This window comes from Pteropus vampyrus, unplaced genomic scaffold (assembly GCF_000151845.1).
Source record: "Pteropus vampyrus isolate Shadow unplaced genomic scaffold, Pvam_2.0 Scaffold42, whole genome shotgun sequence".
NCBI classification, from domain to species: Eukaryota; Metazoa; Chordata; class Mammalia; order Chiroptera; family Pteropodidae; genus Pteropus; species Pteropus vampyrus.
The window spans coordinates 3,167,595-3,182,093 of NW_011888823.1; the positions used below are offsets into that span (position 1 = coordinate 3,167,595).

At 51.9% G+C, this 14,499-nt stretch overlaps 3 protein-coding genes across 3 annotated transcripts in view; all 3 read left to right on the forward strand.

Annotated features, from left to right (window-relative positions):
- Nucleotides 1-847: 847 nt before the first annotated feature.
- Nucleotides 848-5,276, forward strand: CNPPD1 (cyclin Pas1/PHO80 domain containing 1). Its single transcript, XM_011358569.2, has 8 exons — nt 848-1,072; nt 1,493-1,601; nt 2,145-2,226; nt 2,391-2,511; nt 2,598-2,726; nt 3,270-3,331; nt 3,689-3,806; nt 4,034-5,276. Exons 1-8 carry the CDS (start codon nt 1,004-1,006, stop codon nt 4,577-4,579), a joined length of 1,236 nt encoding a protein of 411 aa, XP_011356871.1. The 5' UTR covers nt 848-1,003; the 3' UTR covers nt 4,580-5,276.
- SLC23A3 (solute carrier family 23 member 3) lies at nt 4,039-12,991 on the forward strand. The gene is made up of 13 exons (XM_011358567.2): nt 4,039-4,167; nt 6,815-7,011; nt 7,149-7,306; nt 7,421-7,518; nt 7,730-7,803; nt 8,007-8,188; nt 8,517-8,640; nt 8,795-8,909; nt 9,872-10,125; nt 10,701-10,806; nt 11,122-11,289; nt 12,250-12,345; nt 12,438-12,991. The coding sequence occupies exons 2-13, from the start codon at nt 6,847-6,849 to the stop codon at nt 12,725-12,727; spliced, it is 1,830 nt and encodes a 609-aa protein (XP_011356869.1). The 5' UTR covers nt 4,039-4,167; nt 6,815-6,846; the 3' UTR covers nt 12,728-12,991.
- Nucleotides 12,992-13,332: 341 nt separating this feature from the next.
- Nucleotides 13,333-14,499, forward strand: part of NHEJ1 (non-homologous end joining factor 1) — a 71,422-nt gene continuing 70,255 nt past the window's right edge. The window contains exons 1-2 of the mRNA XM_011358684.1: nt 13,333-13,369; nt 13,735-13,841. Coding sequence (XP_011356986.1) covers nt 13,333-13,369; nt 13,735-13,841 — 144 coding nt within the window. The remainder of the gene's footprint in view (nt 13,370-13,734; nt 13,842-14,499) is intronic.

The window sequence follows — 14,499 nt, forward strand, 5'->3', positions numbered from 1 at the left end:
CTCATAAAGTTCTTTCCTCCCCGTCTCTTTCTGTAAACTTACCTGTCTCCACGTATTGGAGCTCCAATCCCTTGCTCAAAGCAGTAGATTGTGGTCAGGGGGTGAGTTTAAAAGTGAATCCAAAAACCTATTTAAATGTTGTCTACCTTTTGGGGGATATGTTGACACTTTTTTGAGGCTTACAACGTACCAGGCCTTTTATAGTCCCTTGAACAACTTAATTTCTGCAATAACTACAAAATAAACATTGAATTAGGTTTAAAATTCCAAAGTATGCTGAAAGGTATACTGCAAAAAAGTAACTTTCCCTGTTCCCTTGTCTGTGGGAACAGACTTAAGTTTCTTGCGTATCCTTTCCGACGCTTTTTATGTACATTGCTATATGTATATCCCCCCTTTTAAAAAAACAATTGAGAGCAACTCGCTGTCCTGCGTCTTTGTTTCATTCACATTAACGTCTACATTGTTATGAAAAATCAGCCAGGCTCATTCATCTTCAGTGTGGCATGGTTCCCTAGGAATTGTCCCCATTTCTCAAAGGAGGGCACACCGAGGCTCAGAGCGACCAGGATTTCGAGTCCAGCTCCTTCCCGAAGGGAGGGGCCGGCGGTTCCACCGCCCGGGCGGCAGGAAGTGTCGATAGCTGACTCGCCCGAGGCACCCCCGCGGCTTGTAAACGCGAGGCAGACGCGCAGCGCGGTATTGGCACAGTCTGCGCCTCGCAGCCAGGTCTCCTCTCTTCTCCGTGAGGTAAACGCCCCGGGCCGCGAACCCCACTCCCCGATCCCGGAGCCCCGCCTGGGGCGGAACAGGAAGAGGCGCCCGCCAGTCCCAGCCCCGCCTGCCGCCGCTGGCGTGAGGGGAGGGGGCGGTACTGGCAAGGGCGGTGGCCCGCGCGGGGCAGACGGGCTGGCAGGTGGACAGCGGTCAGGGACGCCTCCGCGGCCCCTTTACAACTCGTTCCCCTCCCTTCCACCTTCACAGGGCGGCGGCTGGCGGCGCGATGGACCTAGCCGGACTCCTGCTGGACGAAGAAGGCACCTTCTCCCTCACCGGTTTCCAGGACTTCTCGGTGAGCGCGCGGCTCGCCCCTCCCCGGCCTGCCCTCACTGGGAGCCGGGACCCCGGGCGCTCCCCTTCAGGGCCGCGAGCTCGCCTGACGGTCTGCCCGGGAGCTGAGAGGCAGCCGCTCGAGCCGTGCCTACTCGAGGCCCCGGCTGATTGGGCCCTGGGGAAGAGCTGCGGGGTACAGAATTGGCGGTAGGGGTGGTCGGCCGGGGCCCTTCTCGGAGAATCTCTCCTGGGGAGAGAATCCCTCTGTGGAGGCGTCTGCCATTGGTAAACAATCCCAAGAACGCGGGCTAGGTGGGCACCCGACCCACTAGCCGTGAGGCTAGCCTGCTGCCCCGCACCCCCTTCTAGCCCGCAGCCAGGATCTCCGTCATACCCTTCCCTGCCCTTCACCCTCCACCACCCTCCTGCCCTGTTTCAGTTCCTCCCGGGACACCAGAGGCTGAGTGCCCGGATCCGAAGAAGACTCTACTATGGTTGGGACTGGGAAGCTGACTGTAGCCTGGAGGAGCTCTCCAGCCCCATGGCAGGTTAGACAATGTCGTGTGACTGGGCAGATGAGAAGCATGAAAATGGGGTTGTCAGCGGGCACCAAAACAATTCTAGGTGTACCCCATGAGCTGTCCTGTCTCTTCATAGCTAGCTAGCTCATTGGTATTTGGTGTAAGAAGTGAGTTTAAAGTTCACTTTTTTTTTTTTTTTTTAGCTCAAATGAGTAAAGAACATTACTCAGTGTCACTCTTGATTTGTATACTATGAACTCTTAGTTTTCTAAGACTGTCTACTGTATGTTTCTCAAATAAACAAGGCATGTTTATTTCTCAAATGAACGAGTGGAAGACGAGTCTAAATAATTTAAGATGACAGGAAAATAGGCCTTCCTGGTGGGAGAAGCTGAAATTCAAACTTAAGATGGGCTTTTTGCTTCAGTGTGGGAGAATTTGATCTCTGTTTTGTTTCTATGGTCCAGTCTCCAAGGCCTCAGATAATACAGATGTGGGTCTTCTACTGATAGCAATGGGGACTACTAGTGGGGAGTTGTTTGCTCACTGTCTTCATTCTGTCCTCTGCAGACATTGCTGTGGAACTGCTCCAGAAGGCAGCCCCTAGCCCTATTCGCCGACTCCAGAAGAAATATGTAGCCCATGTGTCCCGGTGAGCCTGGAACTGAGGGAGACAGGATGAGAGTGTTTGGATCCTAGAGAGAAGGGAATGGTTATCTCTAGAGCGAAGATGTAAAGACACAGGGATGAGCATTATAAGAACTACAAGAGCTGAAAGACTCTTGGGTTTAATTACTAATCCTTTCCACCACCCAGGGAGGCATGCATCTCCCCATGTGCTATGATGCTAGCTCTGGTGTACATTGAGCGCCTCCGGCACCGAAATCCGGACTACCTACAGCATGTGTCCTCCTCTGACTTGTTCTTGATCTCCATGGTAAGACTCTCCCTTCCCTTCATCACCCCTGTGAGCCAAGGAGCCCGGTTTGAGCTCTACTGACACCACCACTGGCTTTTCTGTAGATGGTGGCCAGTAAGTACCTCTATGATGAAGGGGAGGAAGAGGAAGTCTTCAATGATGAATGGGGAGCTGCAGGGGGTGTGGCCGTGCCGACTCTCAATGCCCTGGAGAGGGGCTTTTTGAGTGCCATGGTGAGTAGCTGTTCTCTTTCTTGCTCTGTTTCCCTGGCCCTTTGTTTTTTCTCTCTCAGCCTTCTGTTGTTTCTTCATTTCTCTTTCTGCCTGTCTTCCTTGTGGCTTTCTTTGTTAGTATTTCCCCTTCTTAGCTCTCTGGAGTAATCACAGCCTTTGGAGATTCCTGGTGTGGTGAGGCCAGAAAAGGAGCATAGCCGTTCCCCCATTCCTCCCAGCTCAATAGGGTACACTTTGAGTCAGCTTATCTTACTGGGTTCTGATTATTTGCTTCCACACTTTCTCTGCCCCTAGATTCTGAGTTCCCTATGGGCATGGACGATTGCAGATTATTTTCTCCCCTTACCCTTAGTGGAGTATGTAATATGAAACCAGATATGTGATTATTAAATGAGTTAATAGAGAAAAAGCTCTTGGAACAGTATCTGGCACATAGTGCCAATTAGGCATTACCTGTGGTGGTGGTTGTAGTTGATTCTGCAGCTCTGATTATTGAAGTGGCTCATATTCGAACCTGGTTTGGTTCCCTCTTTATACCCACAGGATTGGCGTCTCTACACTGACCCTCGGGAGATCTTTGAGGTGCTGAGCTGGCTAGAGAGCAGGTAGGTTCTAGGAGTTAGGAAGAGGTATTTGAGGGATTTGGGGGCTGAGGCCTAAGCTGTAGGAACTAGACAGAGACAAGGGTCTGTGTAACTCAGGGGAGGGAGGAGACAGGAAGGAGGCTAGCCGAAGGTAGTGGTTCCCAAACCTGCCTGCCCTCTTTGGGAGGATGGGAGAAGCTTATCAAAAATAACAGATCTTGATCTCACCCTCAGTTTCTGGATCAATAGGCAGCCTAGGAACCTGTGTATTTAACAAGTTCCCCAGTTCCTTGGTGGGTCCCAGGGGGAATGAGAGTGCCATTGGGCTGGCTGCAGGAGTGTTGCAGGTGCTCTGTCTCTTTTCTCCCCTCCCAACAGTGTGGCCGAACAGCAAGGACGGCGACGGGGCTGGTATACCTACACAGACCTGTGTGTGCTGCTGGAGCAGCCGGCTTGGCAGCTGGCCCTGGGTTCCCTCTGTCAGCAGCTGGCAAAGGTGAGGAGGGGTCAGAAAGGATAGGAGGCTTGAGTGGGCTAGCGTTTGGGTAAAATGATGTAAAATAAATGCTGAAAGGTTCGGGAGATGGGGTTGGGGAGTAGGTAGTGACATAGGCCTCTAATTTGAACTTCTAGAGACAGAAAGTGGGTGTGTTAAAGACAATCAGAAGCAGGTTTTATGGGAAGTGTGTTTGGCACTGACCTTTCTTATCTTCTCTCCTGCAGCTGTCCTGCTTGGTAGCTATGGCATATGTGAGCAGTGTGGCCCTGGCTATGGCGTCTGTAGCTGTAATACACCAGTCTTTAGGGCTGTCCTGCAGCCCACCACCTGGGCCCCCGGATCTTGGATTGGCCTCCAGGTGCCTCTTGGAACCCTGCATACATTCTCCTGTGCCACAGTGCCTGTCACCTTCTGCTAATGCCTCCACCTGCCTAGAAGGCGACGTCGGGCTGCGTTCACTCTGGGGCAGTCTTCTGGCCTCATTGACTCCCCCACCATTGCCTCCCCCAGATCCTCCTGCCCCTCCCACTCTTCTCCATAACTGTCCCCTTTGTCAGAAGCTCCGGAAAGACTCCCCATCCTGCCATGCCTGCCACCACCCCAATCATACTGTCCGCACTGGGCCTTCCAGCCCCTGGTACCACTCCCATGGCCTGGCTCCACCATGGTCCTGGAGCCCAATGCCTCCTCTTCTCCCACAGCCCCAGCAATGTTCACTTTTCAGAATCATGGAGCTGGCCCGCCTCAAGTCTTTCATTTTCCCAGGCTAGGTAGGGCTCCGAGAAATGTGTTAAGAGGACTTGGAAGTCCCTGAGAACCTGGAGGTGCAGTGCTTGTTTAGATCCTCCCTACCTCTCTGAGTCCTTGCCTGGTCCCCTCTTCCGGATGAGGAATTACGGGGCTGAAGGACTGAAGGTCACTTGCTCTCCTAGACCTCAGGGGCTGGCTTCTTGGCCAGGGCAGTGATGGTACCAGGGAAAGCTTCAACTCAGTGATCAGGGGCCTGTCACAGATGGACAGTGGAGAAGCCCCTGTCTCTTAACCTTCCCTGGGCCCTTCTAGACTTTTGCTTTTGCGTTCCCTAGGATGGAAGGGTAAAGATGGGAGGGGGGAGATGTCGGGGGAGGGAGGGAAGGATGTTGACCAGGGTCTGTGTGATGTCCCTGAAGCAGGGGAGCCAGGGATTGATAGGGCCGAGATGGAAGCTACTGAGGGGAGGTGGGATGAGGTAGGAAGCTCTCTCAACACCCGTCCCTTGGGTGTAGTTCAAGGGAGCCACGAACTGCTGGGACTTCCTACTTTGCCGTTTTGTCTTCCAGCCTTCTCTTAGTACCCTGCTCCTGGGCTTCCTTCTCTTCCGGTTCCTCTCTTGGGTGTTCTCTTCATAGGCCTCTCTGGCCACCGCTTTGTATCTGGGTTTTTCATGCTTTTGTAGAACTGAGGTTTCAATAAACAGTTTCAGTTGCATGGCCTGGACTCTTGTTTCTGCGACAGCCCTTGGAAGAACTTTCTTTCCCATATCTGTCTTCTAAGCCTCTCTATTTCCTGATCCCATCATCTTGCAACTGATTCTCTCTCAGCCCCATTTCCCTGTTTGATAGTCATAGGCTCCCATTTCAAACTTAACCTTTGTCCCTCTCCCAGCACCCTGGGGTCACTAGCGCTGCCTGACTTGAGTGCTGTGGTGTATAGATAGTGACTGTACCATACTTGAGGTTGGCCCTGTCGCAACTTCTGGGTGAGCACCAGTCTTGTGGATTCTGAAGCACATCTGGTGGAGTGAGGCCAAGCCAAGTATCCAGCAGAGCCCCATCAACTTCTTGAGAGCAAGCCCCGAGAACATTTCTTGATCTTGACTTCCAATCTGGTGTGACACGTGGTGGTGGTATGGTTAAGAGAAGTCCAAGGCTGGGTTATGGTTGGAAGAAGAAAAACTGCTCTGGGCAGCTGGACTGGCTATTTGGGACTGCTTATGATGATCCACAGCAGGGGTGGTACTGCCCTCTAGGGGACATTTTGGAAATTTAGGGGGCATTTTTTGATGCAAAAATTTAAAGGGATGCTACTGGCATTTACTTGGCCTGGGCAGGATGCGGAACATCCTGAAATGCTCAGGACCACCCTTGTTAGGAAGCATTCCCAAGACAACTTTGGAATGACTGGCTAGACATCATGTATATGAAAATCCTGTTTATCTGAGCTGAGAGCTATCTAACTTCCTACGTGTAAACGCGAGGTTGATTTTGCACATTTTGAAAAAGACTCAGTTTCCCAGGAATGCACCTCTGTGTAAATTAAAACTTAATTTGCTTTGTTCAGCACTTAACCATGAACTTTTTCACTGTTTTGGAGCATCACGTCTCCAGTGGCAGCACTGCCTATGGTAATGAGTCACCAGGAAAGCATTACCAGTATCAGTTGGCATTGTAGCTGCCACATCCACAGTGATTGTACACATGGGGGCAGGGACTGGACCGCTTCCCTGTGTTTTGGGTTAGTCGAGCCCCAGTTTTCACATAATGAAAGACTTGTTATTACAAATTACTTTTATTTCTCATACTACAGTGAGGACTTTATATAAATGTTCTCACTTATGTTGTCATGCGTGTCACCCATTACCCATGCATTTCCTTTTGAGGTAGTCCAGGGGGCTTGACCTGAAAAGGTTGAGGGTTGCAATGATGTTTCCAAATTGGTGGTGAGGAGGAGATACTGTCTAAAATGTCCCCAGGTTATTCTCTCAGTCTCCCCATCCCCCCTATTCTGCTTTACAGAGCCGAGAACAGGGGATCTGAATAGAGATTCTTGGGGGAGGGGTCCAGAACATGGCTCCTGGGTTAATGCGTGATGGAATTTGTACAAGAGCTGAGCAAAGGTGAAAGGGCCTTCCCTAAATCCTTCATTCCTTTGCTCTGCTTCATTGACACCCCACCCCCTTCCCATTCCAGGCAACTAACTTCACTCAAACTCTGACCTCTTACTCTTTCTACTTAACTCTGGCCCAGGATAGTCAAAACAAGACGAAAGACAGGACGGCATGAGCCGATCACACCCCCATCCCATCCAACTTCGATCTGTGGGCTCCCAGGATAACCAGGCTCCCCTGCCGCTGCCACCTGCTATCCAAAATCCCTCCTCCCACTCTTGGGCCTCTCCACATGGACCTCTTTCCTGGGGTCTCTGCTGTCTTCTGGCTCTGCAGGTAGGAAGTGTATGTGCAGGAGTTGGTGCTGGCTGAAGGAGTTGTTTGGAGGAGTAGATGTGGCACGAGAGACCCTCCATAACTAGATATTTCTTTCTATTTCTGAAGTCTGACCCTTTCCATTCCGCTCCTTGCAGCATATTTTGGTCTTGACTTCTCTGCTCTGTGCCTCCCACCTGCTCCTGCTTCGAAGTCTCTCCCAAGGAGGACTCTCTTATTCCCCTGCCCAGATCCTGGCCTCTAGCCTCTTTTCGTGTGGTGTGTCTACTGCCCTGCAAACTTGGATGGGCAGCAGGTAAGGGGAACTCCTTGGAGGGAGGGGGACATTGCCTTAGGAGGTAGGAAGGGCTTGGGGAGTCCTTTTGGCGGCCACCTGTTTCCAGACCTATCAGGACCACTGTACCTACAGGCTGCCTCTTGTCCAGGCTCCATCCTTTGAGTTCCTTTTCCCTGCTCTGGTGCTGACCAGCCAGAAGCTACCTCTGGCCATCCAGACACCTGGAAACTGTGAGTACAGAACAAGAGCATGAGGTAAAGATGGGATTGGGTCCTAATTTAAGCATATAGGTATAGGTGGGTGCAGGGTTGAGAATGGGCAATGATGGGACTGCTAGGCACTGTGGTGTCTTGGAGCTGTGCCAGGCACCAGTTAGGACTGCAGAGCAATGAATCTACATCCCATTTACCTCTCTACTCTCCATGCCCCCAACTTTCCCAGCCTCTCTGATGCTGCACCTGTGTGAGGGGCCTGGCTGCCATGGGTTGGAGCTCCGGAACAGTTCTCTCCGAGAGGTAAGTGCTTGGGAATAGGAGCAGGAGGACAGGGGTGGTGCTGGGATTGGAGAGGTTCTGGTTTCCATTATGCAAGGACTGAGCTGCTCTCGGGGAAGGAGGTGGGTGAGGGACCCACCCCTGGAAGTAGATAGGAAGTCCAGGCTGAGGTCAACTCAGTCAAGCTGAATGTTTTCTCTCTGTCTTCTCCTCTTCTTCACTAGGTGTCTGGGGCAGTGGTGGTGTCCGGGCTGCTGCAGGGCACGCTGGGGCTGTTAGGGGTTCCTGGCCACTTGTTCCCCTACTGTGGGCCCCTGGTACTGGCCCCCAGCCTGATTGTAGCAGGGTTCTCTGCTCACAAGGAAGTGGCTCTGTTCTGCTCTGCTCACTGGGGGCTGGCCTTGCTGTACGTAAGTTCTGAGAAGTACAGGATGGTGACCAAGTATAGAGTGTGTGGGACGGTGGGATGGCAGAGCTGCTGGCTAGGCCAGAATGAGCAGCTGTCTGGCAAGGACAATGCTTTGTGGATTTGGAATCAAGGGCTCTGGCTAGATTTATCTGGTCTCTCTGATTTTCACGCCGTCTCCCGCTGACCCCCAAGGTGCCCTCCTTCCCTGTCCACAGAAGCTTTTGGGTTTGGGACCCCCTTTTATGGTATTCTGCCACTTCTACCTCCACTACCTCCCTCAGGAGGTCAGCTTCCTCTTGCTCCTAAAGCTCTCTCTCTCTCCTAGGCTTATCCTGCTCATGGTGATCTGTTCTCAGCATTTGGGCTCCTGCCAGTTACCCCCATGCCCCTGGAGGCCAGCTTCAACCTCTTCAACTCGCACTCACATCCCTGCCTTCCGGCTCTTCTCGGTACGTAGGGGTCAGGGCAGGGGCAGTGGGGGTTAGAAGGACTGACACAGAACGCTTGCTTGGTCCCCTACCCTTTGGCTTCTGTTACCCCTCTGAGGCTGGCCCTGAAGGATCTGGGGGAGGGGTTCTTTTCTGTCTCAGTCTTGCTCCTCAGGTCCTAGTCCCGGTAGCCTGTGTGTGGATCGTCTCTGACATTCTGGGTCTCAGTGCCACCCCCCTGGAGTTGTCTGCCCCCACTGAGGCACCATGGTTTTGGCTGCCTCACCCAGGTAGATTTTCTCTTGGTCTTCTATCTTTTTACGAAAATAAAGGTGTCTATTTCTTTCAATTCAAGACTTAATGAATTTCATTTCTGACTTTAATCCTGTGCTTTCTCAAAACACACAGGGGAGAGAAATTGCCAGTCTGAGGGGCCATGCTAGCCCCTCACCACAGGTGTTTTATTTAGTGTTAAGGGACATCTGCAAACCCTACCACTCCCTATTGATACTCTTTACCCAATTTACACATTTATGTTACCTACCCTCACAGGCACTTGAGTTGGTGACCTATGTATAAAGATTGCTTTTGAGGCAATGTATATGAAATTTGCCCATTCATCAATGTAATAAATGTTTGTTGAGTACATATGATAGGGAACATAGTGATAAACACGGCAGACAAAGCACCTGTGCTTATGAAGTTTACAATCTGTTGGGGAATACAGATACTATTTGTAAATGTAAAACTGCACGTGGTAAGTGTAACAAAGGGGAGGTACGTTGGGTGATCAGAGCTTCTAATGGGGAGTCTGACTTTATCAGGGTCAGGAAGGGTATTCTTGAGGAAGTGATCATTGAGCTGAGATGTGAGAGATGAGTAGGAGTTAATTGGGTGAAGAAAGAGAGAAGAGAATTCTAAGTGGCGAGAACAGCATATGCAAAGGCCCTGTGGTGGCCAGCAGCACAGCAACTACAAGGGCCTGAAACAAGGCCAGTGTTTTGGAGTGAAGGAAATGAGGCAGAGTGCGGTGGGAGATGAGGCTAGAGAGAGGCAAATGATCAGACCAAAAAAGACCTTGTAGATCATAGTAAAGGCATGGTCTTTATCCTAAGAGTTTGATAGTTTTATCCCAAAACATTACCTTCAAAGACAATGGGGCCTCTAGGATTCTTCTGGCACAAGCCTTTGGAGGCAGGGGGATGCTCCAGACTTGAGTCTGGCCTCAAAGTGACTCTTTCTCTTTCCTCAGCTGAGTGGGACTGGCCCTTGCTGACACCCCGGGCTCTGACTACAGGCATCTCCATGGCCCTGGCAACCTCCACCAGCTCCCTGGGCTGCTATGCCTTGTGTGGCTGGCTTTTGCATTTGCCTTCTCCACCTCCACATGCCTGCAGTCGAGGGCTGAGCCTGGAGGGTCTGGGCAGTGTGCTGGCTGGGCTGTTGGGGAGCCCCATGGGCACTGCATCCAGCTTCCCCAATGTGGGCACAGTGAGTCTTATCCAGGTATGTGGATGGGGGTGTGGGTGTGGGCGAGGGTGCTGGAGGTGCAGGAGGTGCAGGAGAGGGAAGGGAACTCACACTAAATGATTGCCAGCTGTGCCCAGCACTCTGTCAGGTCCTTCACATAAATGATCTCTTTTAGGAAAGTGCCTAGAAGTGGTAAGGGGCTAGGAGTGTGAGGAAGACACTGATCAATACTGAATTCCTTCTGTGCCTCAGGCACTGGACCAAGGCTGGGGTTTCAGAGAAGGACAAGTCAGATAAAGTCCCTGCTCTCTTGGGCACTTCAGAGAGGGAGAGGCAGTTTGAGAAAAAAAATGTAAATTAGGTAATTTTCCGAGAGTGAAAAGTGCTATTAAGAAAACAGAACAAAGTGGTGTGTGTGGGGGGGGCGGGGGGGGAGGTAGAAAACAGAGGAGGGTAGTAGGGATAGTGGTTGAGTGAAGGAGTGCTCAGGGATGCTTCTTGGAAGGGTGACATTTGAGCTGAGATCCAAATGGTGAGAATGGGCTGGCCTGGCAAACTCCTTGAACAGTTGAGAAGTTGGCTGGGTTTTCTGGCATCTTTTCTTCACGTAGGCTGGATCTCGGCGAGTGGCCTACTTGGTGGGGCTGCTCTGTGCGGGACTTGGGCTCTCCCCAAGACTGGCTCAGCTCCTCACCACCATCCCGCTACCCGTGCTTGGTGAGTGGATGTACCAGTAGGACTGGTATTGAACCAGTACCCCCCCCACACCCCAATGTGGCCCAACTGGTTGCTTGTGGCTGGTACCCTTTCTTTCTGAACAGCCTCCTTGATATACAGATATGAGTGTATGTCAGCTGCCCTCATTTTTTCAGTCCAACAGAAGCCCTTGACTGGGCTTCTGGTCTTCTGGAAGAATCAGAAACTAGCCTTTTGGTCATCTCTTTCCATCACAACCTGCCCTGCCCTGCCCTGCCATACTCCCTGCTATGCCAGCCCTCTCTTAACCCCTTTGATTATTTTCATATGAGACAGGTGGGGTGCTAGGGGTGACCCAGGCCGTGGTTCTGTCTACTGGATTCTCCAGCTTCCACTTAGCTGACATCGACTCTGGGCGGAATGTCTTCATTGTTGGCTTTGCCATCTTCATGGCCCTGCTGCTGCCAAGATGGCTTCGGGAAGCCCCAGTCCTGCTGAGCACAGGTAGGAGGAGTGGGGAGGGGAAGAGGGATTGCTTGGTAGGTGGAAAGCAAGGGCTTGAGGATTCAGGCTCTTTGGACTCCAGGCTCCACACTCTTCTCTGAGCTTTGGTATGAATAGTTCGATTTATTCAGCAAGTATTTATTGAGCACCATGATGTCCCTTGGGAAACAAAGGTGCATTCATATGTGTAGGCACATAACAGGAAAGGTTCAGAGAAAGAGCCGTGCTGCTCGGTGGTGAGAAAGATAGATGTCTTCTGTTTGAGATGATTCAGTTAAGTTTTATGGAGATAGTAACATCAAGCTAGTCTTGAAGGATGGGAAGATTTAAACACATTTGGTGAGAAGGTCATTTCTGGTGGAAGAACCATCATAAACCAAGACATACAAGTAGGAAGTCACAGGGATGTCCTGGAAGCAGCAAATAGCTTAGTTTGTTAGCTCAGCTAAGCAAATAACAGTGGCTCTCAACTGAGGATGGTTTTGCCCCACAGGGAATATTTGACAATGTCTGGAGACATTTTTAGCTGTTACAAACAGGGGAGGAGGGATTGTTAACTGGCATGTAGTAGGTAGAGTGACACTGCTAAGCATCCTACAGTGCACAGGACAGCTCCCCTCAAAGAGTTTTCTGGTCTAAACTGTTAGTAGTACTGAGATTGAGAAACCTACGCTAGAGCATAGAAGGTAAGTGGGAAATGAGGTTGGGGCTTTTAATACCAAACTTTCCAGAGACAGGGAGCCTAGAACTATCAAAGCACATCTGGAGGGCTTGTGGAGATAGGGTACTGAGCAGAGATCCTAAGGCAAGGGCCTGGGTATGGGAAGTAGAGAGTAGAGGGACAAAGGACAAAGGGAGTAGAGCAACAATTCAGAAAGATCTGTCCTTAGTCTAAGACTTAGGTTTAGGACCTTTCATTGGATCAGGGTTCCCCTCCTGCCTGGCCCCAAATCCCTATAGGCTGGAGCTCCTTGGATGTGTTACTTCGCTCGCTGCTCACAGAACCCATTTTCTTGGCGGGATTCTTGGGATTCCTCTTAGAGAACACTATTCCTGGTAAGTTGAGGACAGGCCCTATCAGACTGGGAGGTGGTCAGGAAGTCATCACTCCCTGGGGTGGGCAATGGCCTGACCAATCTCTTTTGCAGGCACACAGCTTGAGAGAGGCCTAGGTCAAGGGCTGCCATCTCCTTTCTCTGCCCAAGAGGCTTGGATGCCTCAGAAGACCAAGAGGAAGGCTGCTCGAGAGTATGATCTTCCTTTCCCCGTCCCAAACCTGTGTACCCGCATCCCCCAGCCCCTCCGTTGCCTCTGCCCGCTGCCTGAAGACCCTGGGAATGAGGAAGGAGGGCCCGCTGAGCCAGGAGAGACAACCGACTTGCTGCCTGGTTTTGGGGAACAGTGCCCCAGGTCTAGCGGAGAACTTAGGTCCCAGTAATTACCAGGACTCCTACTTCTGCCTTGGTTGGTTTAGCACTATCTTCCAGCTTGCTGGAGAGTCAGCTCCCGGGCTCTACTTTCTCCTAAGGAGAGGGTGTGCGTGTATGTGAAATGGGCCCACCTACCTAAAGATCTCATTTCCAAAAGGTGTGCTGCCTTCCCTTCTCTTAATTAGGCTTAACCGTTCCAGGGCAGGGGCTGTGGTTTAGTAGGCCATGAATGAATAAATGAGATTTTTGCCTTTGAACTATCTGTACTTGAACCCCAGCTTTCACTTAAATATTTATTGAGCGCTTCCCATGAGCAAGGTCCTGGAACTACAGATATGGATAAGACAGGGTCTCTGCCCTCTCAAGGAACCTATGGTTTAAAAAGACAAGTAATTATTAACTAAAATCTGAAATAGAAGGCATTCTGTAATAAAAACGATGCTATGGGAGCAGAGGAAGAAACAATTCTAACAGGGGATAGTGGGAAAGGCTTTATGAAAGCCGCAGCACTGAGGTTGGTCTTGGCAAGAGGGAGATTTTTGATTGTGGAAAATGGACAGAGAATTTTTTAAGCTCAGGTATCCAGCTCTAGAAACACCGTAAATTGTACGAAATGCAAGATGAGTTGACGGATTTCGAGCTTCCTAGTGGTGATGGAACATAACTATGGGAATGGATAGAGGGAGAAATGAGACAGGCCAGGTAAAGGATGAGGTCAGACTATAGAATTTTTGCAACCCTCTAATTATATATATGAGGTTGGACAGGTAGGGAAAGTGATATTTATCGACAAGTTCACCTACGGGGACCCCTCTCCTGCACCTCGTCCGGCATTCCTTCTACTCGGCCAGTGTGACTTTAAAGAGCGACGTCTCCCCTCCACCTCTTTACCAGGTGGCCCAACCTCTTGCTGTTCTGGCTGCGGTGGCTTTCCGACTCAGCGCTCCTTTAATCAGCTCAGCGAGCCCAAATGCCCCGCCCACGTCAGATCCGGGCTCTGCCCCTGTGTCCCAAGGTCCCGCCTCCCCGTGGAGGGCCGCGTGGGGGAAATTCCTCTACGCCTTACGATTTGCGCGGGCGGGCCTGCTGCGGGGAGGTTGGGAGCTGTCGCAGCCGCTCACGGTAAGTGGGGTCGGGCTTGAATTGGGGCCAGAGCCTAGGCCGGGGCCGGGCAGCAGGAGGTTGCGCAGGCCCTGCGGGCTGGCGCTGGAACAGGACTTGCCCCCGCAGCATAGAAATGGGCGCGGCGCGCATTCGGGGGCCGACCTCTGGGCGTGGGCGGGGCCGCGGGGGCCGCGCGTGCGCAGCCCGCCTGCTGGCAGCGAGGCGACCCCTGTGAGGCTCTTCTTTTGGCGGGCTGCTTGGTTCTACAAAGTAGCCACTTGTCGACCTTGTTACCAGGAGGTCCCGAGCCGTGGCTCAGTGCAGCCCGTGCTACAGAAATGGAAAGGTGGACCGCGAAGCCCCTTCTAGCGAGGGCGGATGGCAACTAGAGGCCAGGCGGGGATCCTTGGATGGGGCTGTGATAAAGGGAACGAGGGTTCGTCCCCTCCCAGAGGGACGGGGCGTGGCCCAGCCCGGAGTGTCGCTGAGGCCTTGCTGTCTTCTGCGGGGTGGTGGAGGACCTGTGCAGAGGGAGGGGCTCACGGCTGAGGGGCGGGGCTTGGTGCAGACCTGATTCTTAGGCGACCCCGGTCTCCTGTTGGCCCTCTGCACTCCCTGACTTCATTCAAGAATAATAAACAGGTGAATCTGGTTAACGTGAAGGGTAAAGGTGGTC

Coding starts and splice junctions, on each gene's coding strand:
- CNPPD1 (XM_011358569.2), top strand. CDS start 1,004: ATGGACCTAGCCGGACTCCTGCTGGACGAAGAAGGCACCTTCTCCCTC. Junction 1,073..1,492: donor CCGGTTTCCAGGACTTCTCG/GTGAGCGCGCGG, acceptor GCCCTGTTTCAG/TTCCTCCCGGGACACCAGAG. Junction 3,807..4,033: donor TCTGTCAGCAGCTGGCAAAG/GTGAGGAGGGGT, acceptor TCTCTCCTGCAG/CTGTCCTGCTTGGTAGCTAT.
- SLC23A3 (XM_011358567.2), top strand. CDS start 6,847: ATGAGCCGATCACACCCCCATCCCATCCAACTTCGATCTGTGGGCTCC. Junction 7,804..8,006: donor GGAACAGTTCTCTCCGAGAG/GTAAGTGCTTGG, acceptor CTTCTTCACTAG/GTGTCTGGGGCAGTGGTGGT. Junction 8,641..8,794: donor CTGCCTTCCGGCTCTTCTCG/GTACGTAGGGGT, acceptor CTTGCTCCTCAG/GTCCTAGTCCCGGTAGCCTG.